Raw genomic sequence first — 16,342 nt, forward strand, 5'->3', positions numbered from 1 at the left:
CCGTGGCTATATAGTATATAAGCACAGATTTCTATATTGTACATTTATACAACAAAATAAGGATAATAATTACCGGGACAAGTACTGAAGTACAACTATTCAGCCATTCAGGACCGAATTGATCGAGGAATAACTTTGATGAATTTATGAATGACTTAGTCATGGGAAGTAATATATATCCTTCAAATTAATTGTATAAATTAGGAAAGAATTTTTTAAGATTAATATTGGGAAGGATCTGCAATTGCAATATACATCATCTATTATTTATATATTATTAAATTACCTATATTATGCAGTATTATATTATTATGTATTTATGTATCATACGTATGTATATTGACATATCACAGACTGCAATGTGTACTCATGACAAATTAAACTTGTCATGAACGTACTAGTGTCTATGGTCGCGGACACTAAAAATGAGCGTCGACCGTCATAGGCTTAGCATCAATTTTTCAGTAGAGTTACTGGTTATCAACCTTAAAACCCATAGTTTCTCAACTATTGACTCTATAGTCAAATATTACTATTCATATAATATATTATATTTTTTTACATTTATTCCAGTCTTCACGGTTATGAGTTGTGTATGTAAAAATATATAATATAATTTATTATTTTTTTATATTTATGTATATTAAAACTGCTCAAAATTCAATTAAAAATTAAAATATCGGAAAATACTGATCGAGATAACACAGATAATATTCTTACCTAAAAGTTTAATATCACACCATTGAAACTGGTGAATGAAAATTTGGTATGCTGTTCGTGTGTAATTAGGTGTCTGCTTCTAATATAATAGTTGGTCCATTGACCATTGTTAATGTTATTGTTGTATAATACTATTATATTTAATACATATTAAGGGACTATAAATAATATATTTTATATTATGTATAATCAATGATTTTAATTTTGTAGGAGTTTGAATAACTATAGTATAAAGACTGATGGTGATTAAATGAAAACACATTACTACTTAGTGCATTATATAATATTATATTAGGTATGTCACCAAATAAATATTCAATATTATGTATAAAATACTTGTTTTAAAATAAAAGCAATAGATACCTTACTCATTTACCCAAAATTATTTTAAAGATAACTTATGAATTTTAATAATAATAAAATTAAAGCCAGGTAGATAATATATTAACATCATTTATAAAAGCTTAAACTAAATAAAAGTGACTTAAAATTTATTGACAATATTTAATTATACACATTTTGAAAAACATAATTAAGGGTAATGATGATTATTTTAGAAAGAGAATAAATTCATAAACTGATTTAAAATATAAAACATTAACTAGTTCTATAATATCATCATTGGTAACTTTGTTTTATTGTAAAACTAAATCGTCTAACTCTTGGTTCTTAACAGTGTCTATTGTTTTTAAAACTTGCCCTAAAAGAGTGTCTGTTAAGATAGACACATCTTGAGCTGCATCTACTTGAATAAAATTATCATTTTTAAATTTATCATAATTGATATCGACTCTATTTTGGAATTCAATATTTTCATATCTTTCATCACCAAAACCAGATCTTTTAGCCATTTCACCAGTTGATAATTTTAAAAACATCACTATATCTGGCTTTGGTAAACCATTTTCTGGTCCACAACACCATTTGAAATCCATGCATTCTTTGGCACTTGTAAAAACTACACCAGAATATGAATACCGATCCACAATTAATGTTACACCAGACTCAATTTGCTTACGAATTTCTGGTTCTAGTTCCCAACGGTTAGCACTGAATAATAAATGTACTGATCGATCTGGTAACTCAATTTTTCTTGATAAATAATCATTGATTAGTGAACCAATAGGAGTAGATCGATCTGGGAAAGATATCTTTTTAGCTGGTATTTTCATACTATTTAAAGCTTCAACTAATTTTGCACATTGGGTTGTTTTTCCTGATCTATCACAGCCTTCCAAAACAATTAATGCGCCCCTCATACCAGACTTTGTCATTTTGTTAAATCACCCTAAAAAAATAAAAGATACATAGTTACATAAACATTTATATGTTATTCTGTTAACAAAAAAAAAACTTCTAATTATATAATATGGTATGGTATGGCCATCAGCCAGGGTGTGATACTATAATACAAGCATAATATTTTGCAGTTAAAATATATAAGTAGCTACCTATTATAACATTAAATATTCAAATTTGGTGTTAGCTACAAATATTTATTTTATTAAATCAATAGACATACGTTCAATATAAAATATAATTATATGAGAACAAGGTTATAATAGTACCTCATAACATTAATAGGTACAATTTAAACTTTTGTCTAGTCAAAATTCTATATAGAAGAAATTAAAAAAAACTAATAATTACATGGGTTACGTGAGTTAAGAAGAGTGTTTGTTTGCAAGACGCATCATGTGGTGAATTTTGTGGTTACAAACATAGTAACGGGGACTTTGAAATTTACTTGAGATAGAAGAGGTCAAGTATCAACGGAGCCAATAATCATGGACACTCTTCTGTCAACTAAGGTGCTTAAACAAGGTAGTATAGGACATAGGAATAATAATACTGAGGATGTTCAATACCTGACCTAGGACATGCCATGCAAAAGATAAGAAACGACATTGCACTTGTTTTAACTATGAAGCACTGTGTACTGTGTGCGAGTCCCATATCACTGCCACACTGGTCACTGACGAATATTGAACAATTGAGTGCACCAAGGAATAATAAATAGCTTCCAGAGGTGTTGTAAGATGAAACTCTGATACACAGGTGCAAGCAACTAAGGACATTTTTCTAGGGAGGGGGGGGGTCAAGAATTGTATCAGCAGCACAGACCCTGATAATTGATATTTTAAACTAAAATATTATTAACCCTCCCCCCCCCCCCTAATTACATAAGCGATAAGCAAAATATGTACAGATATGTGAAGCGTTTTAAAAAGTCCAGTCATTTAAATACTTTTAAGTACTAAAGTATAAAAGTATAAATTATTGTGTTGTAAACTTGAAATTTTTAAATTAATAAGGAAGATTGATGAATAATAAAATTTAAACTTAATATTAAAACAGGTTTTACTCTTGATCCAAGTGTTTGTTGGGTAGTTCTCTAGGTCGTAGGATACTATTTTTAACCATTAGAAACTATTATCTTTTAACATTTTTTTAAACTATATTTCGAACAAAGTAAAGTAATTGTAATTTGCCAAATTTTGATAATAATTTTACTTCCTTTACAACTCACTTAATTTTGACTAACATCAAATGATAATAGGTATAACTGACATGTATTGAAAGTTTAAACATGCATTAAAATAATAATACAAATGATAAATTTGGTATGCTAAATATAATTATTGTACAATAAGCTGAAGTGGTTAAAAAGACAACAAATAGTCGCTTTTGTTGTCTCCATCTTACAAGTGCATAACATAGTTAATTTACATAAAGCAGTTGAGATTTAGTCTCATACATTTTAATCTAAGAATGAATTTAACTTTTATCAAGGTAGGTCATCATATTTTCTGAAGTTCAAAAAAAAGTTTTTTTTCAACATTTATATTATAAATTAATATTAAAGAGTATGTAAAATATTACAATTTAAAAATTAAAATATCAATAAAAGTCTATGAGATACAATGGTCTAGATAATATTCTTACCTTTAAATTTGATATTAATTCAATTCACTCTAATATTTAAGCTAATATCACTAAATTGGTTCTACTGGAGCAATTTGGTATATTGTAAGTATGCTGGACAGAGAAAACACATGCTAGTTTAATGTCCTCTCAAGAGCTAAGAGTTAATTTGACCGTGCTTTGTCTTGAAAAAGAAGTACTCCAGTAGCAAAACCATCATAGTATTATGCAAATAATAATTATAGCCACATTAATATTACCTAGGCGACAACAAGACGCAGGAAAGGTTATCTTTGAACTGGATTTACATAAAACGAAATGACGAATGTCACCAATGTCGGTGAGATTGCAGTAGGTATAGAAATCAGAAGTCTATAGTCTATACTAGTTAAGATAAAGGAATTTGACTGACGTTAATTGATAATTGTTCTCTACCACTCACTTTCAGTAACAGCAGACAAATAGAAACTATTGTAGTAAGTTAATATCAACTATTATAAAATAAGGTGTAAACCTTTAGTTTATAAATCGCAACTGAAATATTGAACTGAATACTGAGGCAGAAATGCAATATGCATCATAGAGCAATATTATACACCGGTTTAGTATAGCGAATTTCTATTATGTGTGGCCGTGGCGAACAAATTGGCGCGAAATCACAATAATAACAATAAATAATGATAATAATATTGAACTTCAGACCTTATCACGATGGACCTATACTAATGGACGGAAATACGTAACAACGGTTTGGGATGCGGGTGGGTGGTGCGGTCTTTCCATAGGGCAATATTACCCAATGGGTCTTTCTAAAGCCTTGGATAAATTTATAAACTTTTGTCTATGCATAGTATACGTCATGATCACCATTATACTAATGCATGATATAAAAACAAGGAATGATCGTAACTTTTTGACAGTACCTTTCGATAAGCGCATGCCGTAGTGTATAGTATTATAATAATAATAATTTAATGATCAATATGATAATACGGGTAAGTGGGTGACGGACTGCGCGGCCTTGGACAAAATCTGGACTTTTCCGATCATTCTATATTACTATGTTGTTTATATCATGCTATCATGCATGAATAATAATATTGTATGATCTAAGCAGGATCTAAGGCATAGACATAATACATATAATATTATATTCTATTCTATATTATTATATGATCTAAGGTTCCAGCAGTGAAGCCATTCCTTGCGACCATACCCTATACTATACTCGGTTCGCTGGACGCTGAGAGTAAACGCCGAAAACATTATTCTGTGGTGTTTAGTGTTTAGTAATTAGTATAACTGTTTACTGTCATAGTGTCATTAACTCATTATAGACTAATAATAGTCATTATTATTATTCAGTAATCTGAGGTAGCAGTTTACAAAAAAAAAAATACCGTGCAAGTTGATACTTTGATAACGAAGTTTTGACGAGTCTTGTACTCGACTTGTACGATCCGACAGCCTGATTTGCACGTCATGGATACAGAATACCCAGAAGACCACACCAGTAATATTATTATGATTTATAATAAATGATGATACTACTCACCAATATGGAATGGGAAATACGTACTACCTGTCCTAAATAGGCTATGTGGTATTATCATTGTTCTATGGTATTATGGACTATGGTACATTAGTACTATAACAGATGGTACCAGCAGCAGCAGCCTGCAACAGCTGCTGCTGTTCTCGGGACTCGGGTTTCTCTTTTAACCACGACTATCGGAGTAGGGAATTATAGTACATTACTATAAACTATAATATTATATATATATATGTATAGCAATAGCAATATTATAGCATAACAAATAACAATACCCAAGGTTCAACGCTACCATAACCATATTGTTCTATGACGCTACGCACGCACACGCCACACACCCACCCATCCCCACCGTAAAGTACACAGAGTACAATCACTTTATAATCTTTATTATAATATAGTGACAAGTCATGGTTCTGCTTTCGAGCTTAGGGGTGGAGGTCCCGCACCGCTGCCGTTAAACAGCTGGCCTACGCCGTTGTTCCCGACGTTCCCGTTGTGTGTCGTGTGTGCGCCGCAGCTCTAGTCTCTACTCTCCATCGAATGCTGATGCTACGACCGTATTCGCTGGAAGTGAAACAGTTTAAAACAATAATAATAATAATAATATAGACTATAGTCGCAGCAGTGGTCCGCAGTCATCGTAGAGTGTAGACTTCAACTCGCAGAACGTCTGATTGTTACACATCGTTTGGTCCGTTTATCGCAGAATTCGTAGGTTTAAAGCATAAACGTCTCAGTTCTGTCCGTCGGGCGTCAATCGCTACGTCGTCCGTGGCCGATTTTGTGAGCGCAAGTTAACTTTCGTCACGAACTTTCGGCCCCGTCGCTAGCGGTACCTGCCACATAGATATCCGTCATGTCTGATTAATCCGGCTAGTGGTTTTTTCGTTTCATCGACGCCACTTCTCTCATCTCGCTATAACATGGACGACAAAAACGGCATTGTAGCCGATTTTCAGGTATTAATAATAGTTCTATATTCCCGTACGTGGGGGACAAAGACACCCACCAGCCTCCTTCTAACGTTGTTGTCTTGTTGTACTACAGGCCATCACCGGTATCGACAATGCAGGAGAAGCGTTGATGCACTTGTCGAATTTCAATTGGGATTTGCTGGTAATTACTTGAGCTTTCCACCGAAACGTGGTATTAATATTGGCTTTGCCAAATCCACTCTTTATATCTGTTATTTTTTAGGCCGCCGTCCAACATGTCACGCCACAACACACCCAACACTTGCCTTCTGAAGGACATAGTACTCAATTGAGCGCACCTACTGTAATGATTGCAGACGATTTCAGCGGTATGACTGCATCAACGTCAAATGAAACTCGCCGTTTAATTACCATCGAGATTGAACAACATGGCCATATTATTGCCACATTAAAAGTCAACGATGGTTCTACAATAGGTAATTACTAATTCCAAATTTATTTTCATTTTTAAATCAATTTATATAATATTATATTGGTTTAAAATCAAAATGTACATAAATATTTGATACGTATATTATACATTTATCAAAAACAAAAAAGTTGTACTTATAGAATTGTTGCTAAATTTTAAATGATCTACCTATATGTAATTAAAGGTTATTAGCATTCTATGTTTTAAATTGAGTGACTTCCATTTATGCATATTACATACCTACATAACCCGACTCATTATCAAAGCAAAAAACTAACGAGACAATACTTTATTTTTAAAGTTGTAGTTAAACAGTTCAAACAGGTTTATTATTTTTATTAGTTCCCTGCTATAACAAAATATAATACCTTATTCCCATGTTTTTTTAATTTTTCTTAGTACTATTATTTATCAGGTTCTTTAATTTATGTAACTTAGAATTTTTCAGTGTAATTATTTAATGTTTTAAACATTATATATTAAACAATTTAACCTACTTTATTATTATCATTTTTATTTTAGATGATTTAAAAACATTGGTCTACGCGGAAAGTAACATACCATGTTGCCTACAAAACTTTAATGGATGGCCAAATAATCAACTCCCTTCCAATAAAGATACACTTTCCAAACTAAACCTTCCAGATAGATTTAAGCTAAATCTTATTAGAGGTGATGAAGATTTAAATCAAGAGCTGAATGGAAGGTAATATATTTATACCTATTTGATTTCATATTTTGATTATATTATCTAGTTTAATATTAGCTTAATATTTCTTTTCTGTTTTAAAGGGCTAACTTGCGAACGTTCACTCTAAACATAACAATGGAGGCTACAACTTCAAGTGAATACCAAGTTTATAAATTGTCATTCTCGTCTAATCAGACTGTTGCACAAGTGAAAGAAGCTGTTGCAAACTTAACTAAATTACCTATTAGTAATCAACAATGGTTAGGTTGGCCACATTTTGTTACTCCTGCTACAACTTTGGAAGAATCTCATATTAATTACCCAGTACATGATTTTAAATTGAAGCCTTCAAATTCAATTCTTAAACATACCAGAAGAAGATACAACACTAGATTAAATGTAAGTATTTTTTGTATTATTATGATTATTATGGAACCTATGATCAATTATGGTACTGAATGCCCTACAAAATCCAATTAAAAATGTTTTGTTATAATAATATTATTTTATGGTGAGTATTTATTTATTGTATTAATTATACACCACAAAACCGACAAAATAAATAACTCTAATACGCTCTTAACAATAAAAAAATCTGTTACAATGAATACTGATTTGGTTATATATAAATTATACAAATTGGTACTTTATTTGATGAAAATTTCATACTGCCAAAATTGGCAATTGATTTTTGGTATTCTTTGATATAAGAAAACATGTTATGACACTTGTAATAAAATACCTTTTCCAACCATTTAAACAATACTGCTGTTTTTAGTGTTAGATACAACACCGCACCGCCATTATGCCAAGTTATCGAATTACTACTGTAATATTTTGATCACTAATTTTGACACTTATCCTTGTACATGTTTATTCAAGCAGTCTGTTGTTGATATGGAAACAAGCGATTCTCCAATGCCTTCATCATCTACTTCATCTTCGTCCACATCATCATCATCTTCTGAAGAAGATCCATTTGAAGATGCAGCAGAATCATTAAGTGGTATTGATGATGATGATGTAGATACTATGTTCATGGACACGGAGGCACCTACTCGGATCCGACCATTAAGTAAGTTTGATAAAAAGGACCATAAATTCTATAAACATTTTATATTATTATTATAGTATTGATTAAAAAGGAAAATTAAAAGTACCACAAAGTTTTCACAGTTTAATATATTTTAATATTTCTTCGTTGGCTGAGCGAAGACGAACTGCTGGTATTAGATTTATTGAAGGACTGTTAAATGGCAAAGTTGAACCACTGATCTTGTTTCGCTAACATGATTTAAAGTACCTCAGCGTTAAACTAGATCACTGCTCCTTCTTATGTCTCATGCCACCACAAACTATTTAGCCAATGAACCAATGAAAAGGTTAATTGTGGACGTACCAATGTGGACCCTAATTTTTTAGTTCAAAAACTTTTTCCTCTATTTAATTGTTGTATAGGTGTATTTGATTATGCATGTACTTAATAATTTACTTTTAATATATTATGTAAAAGAGGGGCCTCGCCCCTTAAATAAATAAATATTTTATCTTCAGTAGTTAATTGGCTTATAAATTATTTAGTTGCTGAAGATACTGAAGATGAACTTGCTGGTTGTATTCAATTCATTGATGAATTTCAAAATCGTTATGGTGATATGAGACCTCAGTTTTTTTTGGGAACACTTGATCAAGCTATCAAAATTGCATGTTTTAAACCGGCTAAAGATGTAGGTATTATTATTATGATATAGATTTGCAATTTGGTATACAACCAATTGTATTATACTATATTATAATACCCTTATTACTATAAACTAATATATATATATATATATTTGTATTGTTCTTCATAACATTTAAAATACTGATGAATTCAACTTTAAATGATACCTTTTATTGAAGCTTGTCTTAACTGCATAATATCTAATATCAATAATTTTGAATGTATTTATTTTAGAAACGTTTATTAGCTGTTTACTTACATCATGATCGCAGTGTGTTGTCAAATGTCTTTTGTACACAACTATTATGTTTTGAATCAGTCGTTCAGTATCTCAATACAAATTTTTTAGTATGGGGATGGGATATGACACACCCTTCTAACAGAAATAGGTAACTAGTTACAAATTCAAAATTATAATGTAAATACAATTTTTATATATTTTTTTTAGAATATTGCAATCAGCGTCTTTGTCGCTGGGTACAATGGCCGAAATAACTTTGAGAGCTATTGATATTAACAGACTACCAGCTTTAGTGTTATTTACGCGTAATCGGTCAAACACGGAAATATTGTCAGTTATAAATGGTAATATTTCATCATCTTAGTTTTTTTTATAATTTTTAATTTTGAATTACTAAAATATGTATTTTCAATTTTACAGGAGATTGCAATATAAGTGAGCTACTATCGAGCCTTATAAATGCCCAAGAAATGTTTGCTATACAACAGCAAGTTGAAATTAAAGAAGAAGGGGAACGTAATATGCGAGAAATGATTAAAGTAGAACAAGATGAAGCCTATCAACAATCATTGGCTATTGATCGGTAAATTTGAACAAACTAATTTTTTCGTAGTAATTGTAATTTGTAGTTTGGATTTGTATTGCTTAATACATGGATTTAAATTGTGGTATATAGACTTTTAGTTCTGCTTTATAAGTCTTAAAATATCAGTTGTTATAAAACCGGATTTGAAAAACAAATCAATATAATTTTAGAGCTAAAGAAGAAACAAAAAGAGTGCAAGAAATGGAAGAAAAAGCAATTCGAACTCAAATTGAAAGTCAAGAAAGACAAGTCGCCGCAGAAAAAGAGGTATTAAAGTAACATAAGATTTTCAAATGTATATTTATTATACATATAGTATAGTTAATGTTAATATATAAATTGATTGTGACTAGGCTATTCGACAACGTATAGTTGCATCTCTTCCGGCTGAACCAGAACCTGGTGATCAAGTCGCAAAAATCAGATTCAGGCTTCCTCTTGGAAAGTTTTTAGAACGGCGGTTTCTGGCATCAGATAATCTTCAAGTAAACTATTTACTATGATGTTAATATATAGTATTTTTATTTTTAAACATACATAGATTATTTGGAGCCTAAAGTGTGATTAAACTAGAGCTTAGATTTTGTTTCTGGAAAAAATTTAAAATTGTAAATGTGTACTAAAAATCAATAACTTTTCTTGTAATGGCTCACTTGAATTTGTGTTATTGTTAAATACATGGAGTACAGGTCGTAGGTTTGAATCCACACTGTTCATTATTTACTTAATTATTCTATATACCAGAGGTTCTCAAACTTTTCATGGTATACCCATTTTGGAACATGTTCAAATTTTGGTTACTAATGACTTTTATTTTCGTATATTATCATTTATCACTAATTTTTGTGTTAACTTTTAGTCTAATGATGTCGTGGTGACACATCACTGGTACACTTGTAATCGTCATGGATAATGATCAATGATAAAACTAAATTTGAACATGATAAATATATGATTTAGTCACACGGATACTGTATCATACATTTACTTCATCTTTAAATTTATGTATACTATAATTCTAATATTTCTTTTCTTTTTCATGTTTATATATTCTAAATTAATCTAATAGTACATATTTTATATTACTAAAATGTATAAATATTTCAAAACTTAATGTAACCCACCAAAAATATAATCACAACCCACAGTTTGGGAACTTCTGCTCTATACTTTGACCTTAGTTTTTAATTTTAAAATTTGAACCTAATAAACCTAAATAAGTCCAGGACGACTTTACTGGCTTATTAAATACTGAATTCAACAATAAAATGTAATCATGTTTATATTGTAGGTGTTGTTTGACTATTTATATATAAGTGGATTTAGTCAAGAAGAATTCAAAGTAATTTCTAGTTGGCCTAGAAGAGATGTGAGTAAAAATAATGATATTTTGTTTTATTAATATTATTGTTAAACAATTCATTTAATTGTTTTTATAGTTAACAACACTAGGTGTGACTCAAACCATGAAAGAACTAAATCTGTATCCACAAGAAACATTAACTCTAGAAGAACGATAAGTCTATGTAAATGCATGAATGTATAAATTTATTTACCACAAATAAGATTTTTTTTATCAAAAATAAATAGGATATTGTTTCTATTATTATTATTAAAAATGATGATTGTATGCTACACAGCTTTTCATTTAATATTAAAATTTATCAAGTGTTATGTTTTATTTAATTTGGTAACAGAGTAAAAAAACAACCGAATGTTAATATAATTTTTGTTTATTACAAAACTATAAATTAATATTTAAATCTTCACTGTCTTTTAATTTTAATTTTTAAATTATTTTATAGTTAATATATTTCTTCAAAAATAGTTTATACTACTATTTCCAAAGTGTTGTGTTGCCATTGTCCTTTAATACTTGTTTCAATGTCAATTGTCCTTTAGACAGTTTTCTTTTTTTTTTGAGAGCAAGGCTTACAGTTGAACCTGGTCTTTTCCTTAAGTTATAATCATCGAAATTATCCATACGTAACTTTTTTTCTAAATCTTTAGCTACTAAAAAATCATTTTGTTGTTGAGTCCACAATTTATTCAACAATGCTATTTGAGCAACGCAAAATGAACAAGGAGGACTATTTGTGGTTAAGTTATCTTGTAAACGTCCACAAGTACAAGTAGCTTCATTTTCATCTTCAAATATTTCAGATGAATCTAAAGTTGTTGAACTCGTACACGGATCTGAAGAAAAACCTATAAATAATTTATTTAACTATAAAATTGAACTTCAATTTTTTAAATAGTCTTACTTATTAATGATGTATTAGAAGATTGAATTTCACATTTTGTACTGGATGAAGAGATAGTGCTAGATAAACTACAGTTTTGTGTATTATTCCATTGTATCTTAGAATTATTTTCGGTCCTAGCTATACATAAATATATATTATATAATTTACTAACAATACGCAGTCAATTAAGAACTTACAAAACATTTTATCCAGGGGTCCTTTTTTGATTTGTTTTTTCTAGAAAAAAATTATAAAAAATACCACTAATAGTATGTTTATATTTTATATCATATATCTAAAATTTAACTCACTTCAGAAACTGACTTTTTCGTACAAATGCTTGTTTCAGTGGAAATCTTGAACATAAAATCATTTGTTTTTCATAAAAATAATATTATTTTTTAAATCTATTTCCTCACCTGATTTTGTAATTTTGTCGCCAAATCCAAATCTGATTGGATTAAAATTATTTCTTCTTGGTGAAGTTCTTTGATTATCTATAAAAAATAATTTGTATTTACACAACATGAGGTAAATATTACAAAATGTAAATCCTCACATTTTCTTGAATAGACGTGGCTATTATAGAATCTTCCCGTGTTAATTCTTCAATTAAAGATGTTTGAGTTTGAATCTTAACAACTTCTTCTTCCTTTTTAATAGTAATAAAAATGTATTTAAGACCAGTATTAAAAGTAGTGAAATAAATCATGTATTTAATTTACTTGTAATTTTTTAGCAATTTCCAAATTTTGCAACTCTCTTTCTTCCTGTTCTTTATAAATACTCATTTGCATGTCATCAAATTCTTTTTTTATTTCTCCTTCTTTAATTTCAACCCGACTAAAGCCATGGTTGACAATACCTAAACATAAATAAATGTGTAACTTTCTCACTTATGAGTCCATAAACTTTGAAGTATAAAGAAATTAAAAACAATTGAATTTATTACCCAATTTTATTGGTACATACTTATGATGTAAAATATAGGTATATGCATTGGCGCAAATAAGGGGGGGCCTAAGTCCCCCCAGTTAAAAATCTAGTAATTAGTACGAATTTTTATATTCCGTAGTACTAAGCAATATGTCCTATGGGGAGGGGGGCTTGAGTCCCCCCAAAAAATTTAGCCAATTTGCGCCTATGGGTATATGTAAATATTAATAATTACGTTCTTCGAGGCCATCATCTTCATCATTTAACCTTTTCTGTACTTCAACTGGGTACTGCTGTTTTATAGCTTCCCAAAGTTTTACATTAAGCATGGCATCCCAATCATGTTTGAATTTACGAAGCCAATTACTTATTCGTCTTCGGCACATGGGACACTGGTAAGCCGTTAAATCCACCATACTTTTGAAACATTCTAGACAGAGTGTATGACCACATGGCATTGTCACGGGTTGTAAATAAATGCTTCTACATGCAATACAAAATACTTCTTCAAAGTTTAATTTTTTTTGAATTTTTTTCTGAAAAATTATAAAATTATATTAATTTAATTTAACTATGCACTATCATTTTCTAATAGCATACATTCAAAGTAAAAAGAATCATCTAGATAATTAAAAAAATCTTAAGAAGTAGGTACTTTATTACTTACGGAATTCATTGTTTGTTATCCTGTTTTCTTTTTATAATGAAGTCAAAACGATCAAGTGATAGAATAAATTGTTAAGTTAATTTCTCAAAAATAATTACGAAATTATCATAACATCATAGCGGGTTAACCGTTCTGCCTTAAAATTATTATAATATATTAAATATATTACATTTTTTGTCATGAATGATCATTGATCTTGACGAATCAAACAAGTCAGATACTATACAATAATACGTCAAGACGTTAACATTTATAACTATTCGTATTTCGTAAAGCGTTAAGCAGCTATTATATTATACAAATACAGTAAGGTAGTTAATATCATAGGCAACGGACGTCCAGCAGTTGGAGCAAAGATTTGACACAGGTCGGTGAGTGAAGAGTTTCTCCACAGTATCACACTATTCAAATATTAAATTGCATTCTACGTCCATACGTAACTAACTCGGGCGGCATAGACGCGCTGAATAAAACCGCCAAAATAGATAGTACTATTGTTACAATAGTATTGTGGAATTATCGTAGCATGGTGATACGTGACAGCCGCACCACAGAATATGGTATATTAACACCACGGCCTCAGAAGATATTCTTCTTAACACGTTTGTTGATCAAAAAAATTGAAAACAGTGTTGCCAAAATAAACACAATGAAAAATAGTATATTATCCATAGATCAGCAAAAATAAAAATAATTTTTAAAAAGTGTGTACCGCTCTGCTGTACAGTAGTTGTCGAACATGTGGTTGTAATGGATGTGTTATATTTGAATTCAATGATTAATCATTGTATGCGAAAAACGGTTTTGAGCGGAGACGTCGTGTCATACTATAGTATCACTATAAATTAGAATAATCAAATTTAATGGTTATATAACATTTTAAAAAATCTAAAATATCTCATGGCTATAAATAGCGTGGCTTTCCGGTGAACTTTATCTTTTTGATCTAGGTAGAAAAACTTGTTGGGAACCTTCTACTAAAATTTCTCATGTTAGCTATAAAAAGAAAAACTTTTATGAATTTCTAACTGAAAGATAATTTAAACAATTTCTTATGAGTTAAATGGCTCCAAATAGCTTAAAAAGAGTCAAAATGTGAAAAATTAAAGTTTCTAGGAAAAAGTTTCTATCGTTAAAAATTTAAAAAAAGCATGGCAATTTAATACAAGGATCCTGATATAGGTACTGTTACAATAGCAGTTGAAAAATATTAAAAATACATAAGCACAATTTTTGTAATAACATTTTTTATAAGCATTTAAAGTTCGACAAAATTTATCAAATTTAAAAATTTAAAAAAGATTTAGTAGTTAAAAATTTATGAAATTTTCAACTTTTATAGCTATGGATTAAAACAAGGATCCACGGAAGTAGGTTATTCTGTAGGTAACCAAAAAATCTATAAAATAATATAAAAACGCAGTTTTTATTATAGTTACCTATTTTATGTTCAAATTTGGACAAAATTAGATATTTAAACGAAGAATAACGATTTTAGTTTCGTGTTATATTTTTAAAATATTATTCGTGGGTACTCGAAACTTTTCAAGATGTATATTATTATAATATACAAATAATATTAATTATACATACCAACTACCGTATTAATAATAATAATATCAATATAATATAAAATATCTTTGGCTGACAAACCGTCTTCGCTCAGAATCGTTATTCGTATGCAATGATAATATTATAATATCATTGAATTCAAATTAAACACCATAACGGCATTACAGTGACCCACTTGTAAGTTGTAACCTACTGTACAGCAGACCCCCCCCCCCCCGGTTAAGCACCTGACATATTATAATATTATTTATATCTATTTATTATATCACTATAATACTATAATAGTACCTAATCTTATAGTATGTACCTACTAGTAATTTGTCATTTTCCATCACTAACCTGTCAGGGGCAGCTCCATTGACATGGTTATGACGGGGGGGGGGGGGGTATATGCTCCAGCGCTACTACACACATAGGTGATAGGTATAGCCAGTATAGGTAAATGATACGTATATCAGCATTCTACGATTTATACGACTGCTTTTATAATATTTGTGTAAAATAATAAATCGAAAATTTTATAAATTGTAATAAAATAATTGTTTTTCTTGTTGCATTTTAGTCATTTTACCATGGTCCATGACAACACGATAATCGTTAGTTAATGCGCAGACGCGCAGTGATGTGCCTACAACATAATATACCTAAACATACTATAAAAATAGTATGTTGTGTGAATAATGCGTGTGACCACGGGCCGTGAAAATAAACAATTGTTATTAATTGTCGTATTTATGTCATACCTACGCAGTATTATACAGTTTAAAGTCATCCACTTGATATTTATATCATTGCGTTTACCGAGTGCCGAGAAGGTACTAAGGTAGGTACGGATTACGTTTCCAGCGAATTCGATATTGTTATTGCCAATTCCAGAAATTCGACAACAATAGTCTTGACATTGACGTCTTGTGTTATTATTCTACGATTTCGTAAAATAATAAATTTTAAGTCTAAGAATTTTAAGTGATGTTGCATTACGTTAACGCCTCACGGCCAACTAAGCTATACACAGGCACATACAGACAACTGTTGGAACTTGGTGTTGTCGTCATGTCGTCGTGAACATCAGG

At 30.0% G+C, this 16,342-nt stretch overlaps 3 protein-coding genes across 13 annotated transcripts; 1 reads left to right on the forward strand and 2 right to left on the reverse strand.

Annotated features, from left to right (window-relative positions):
* Window positions 1-988: 988 nt before the first annotated feature.
* Window positions 989-5,333, reverse strand: LOC132939370 (thymidylate kinase). 9 transcript variants are annotated; one of them, XM_061006495.1, is made up of 2 exons: window positions 5,201-5,333; window positions 989-2,008 (listed from the first exon to the last, which is right to left on the reverse strand). In XM_061006495.1, the coding sequence occupies exon 2, from the start codon at window positions 1,992-1,994 to the stop codon at window positions 1,356-1,358; it is 639 nt and encodes a 212-aa protein (XP_060862478.1). In that variant the 5' UTR covers window positions 1,995-2,008; window positions 5,201-5,333; the 3' UTR covers window positions 989-1,355. The 9 variants fall into 9 exon arrangements, with proteins under 9 accessions (XP_060862478.1, XP_060862476.1, XP_060862482.1 ...); XM_061006493.1 differs by lacking the exon at window positions 5,201-5,333 and adding an exon at window positions 5,046-5,194; XM_061006499.1 differs by lacking the exon at window positions 5,201-5,333 and adding an exon at window positions 4,862-4,883.
* Window positions 5,334-5,617: 284 nt separating this feature from the next.
* LOC132939365 (FAS-associated factor 1) lies at window positions 5,618-11,483 on the forward strand. 2 transcript variants are annotated; one of them, XM_061006480.1, is made up of 14 exons: window positions 5,618-6,159; window positions 6,248-6,316; window positions 6,398-6,611; window positions 7,130-7,313; window positions 7,400-7,697; window positions 8,181-8,373; window positions 8,880-9,025; window positions 9,256-9,410; window positions 9,470-9,606; window positions 9,683-9,845; window positions 10,019-10,115; window positions 10,202-10,333; window positions 11,140-11,217; window positions 11,288-11,483. In XM_061006480.1, exons 1-14 carry the CDS (start codon window positions 6,124-6,126, stop codon window positions 11,366-11,368), a joined length of 1,983 nt encoding a protein of 660 aa, XP_060862463.1. In that variant the 5' UTR covers window positions 5,618-6,123; the 3' UTR covers window positions 11,369-11,483. The 2 variants fall into 2 exon arrangements, with proteins under 2 accessions (XP_060862463.1, XP_060862464.1); XM_061006481.1 differs by having other exon boundaries at window positions 8,184-8,373.
* An 80-nt stretch (window positions 11,484-11,563) lies between these two features.
* On the reverse strand, window positions 11,564-14,232 carry LOC132939369 (E3 ubiquitin-protein ligase rnf168-like). 2 transcript variants are annotated; one of them, XM_061006489.1, is made up of 9 exons: window positions 13,698-14,232; window positions 13,266-13,566; window positions 12,820-12,959; window positions 12,654-12,746; window positions 12,514-12,591; window positions 12,406-12,450; window positions 12,292-12,331; window positions 12,113-12,232; window positions 11,564-12,044 (listed from the first exon to the last, which is right to left on the reverse strand). In XM_061006489.1, exons 1-9 carry the CDS (start codon window positions 13,704-13,706, stop codon window positions 11,686-11,688), a joined length of 1,185 nt encoding a protein of 394 aa, XP_060862472.1. In that variant the 5' UTR covers window positions 13,707-14,232; the 3' UTR covers window positions 11,564-11,685. The 2 variants fall into 2 exon arrangements, with proteins under 2 accessions (XP_060862472.1, XP_060862471.1); XM_061006488.1 differs by having other exon boundaries at window positions 11,564-12,056; window positions 13,698-14,230.
* Between the last annotated feature and the right edge of the window lie 2,110 nt (window positions 14,233-16,342).

This window comes from Metopolophium dirhodum, chromosome 2 (assembly GCF_019925205.1).
Source record: "Metopolophium dirhodum isolate CAU chromosome 2, ASM1992520v1, whole genome shotgun sequence".
Taxonomy (NCBI): domain Eukaryota; kingdom Metazoa; phylum Arthropoda; class Insecta; order Hemiptera; family Aphididae; genus Metopolophium; species Metopolophium dirhodum.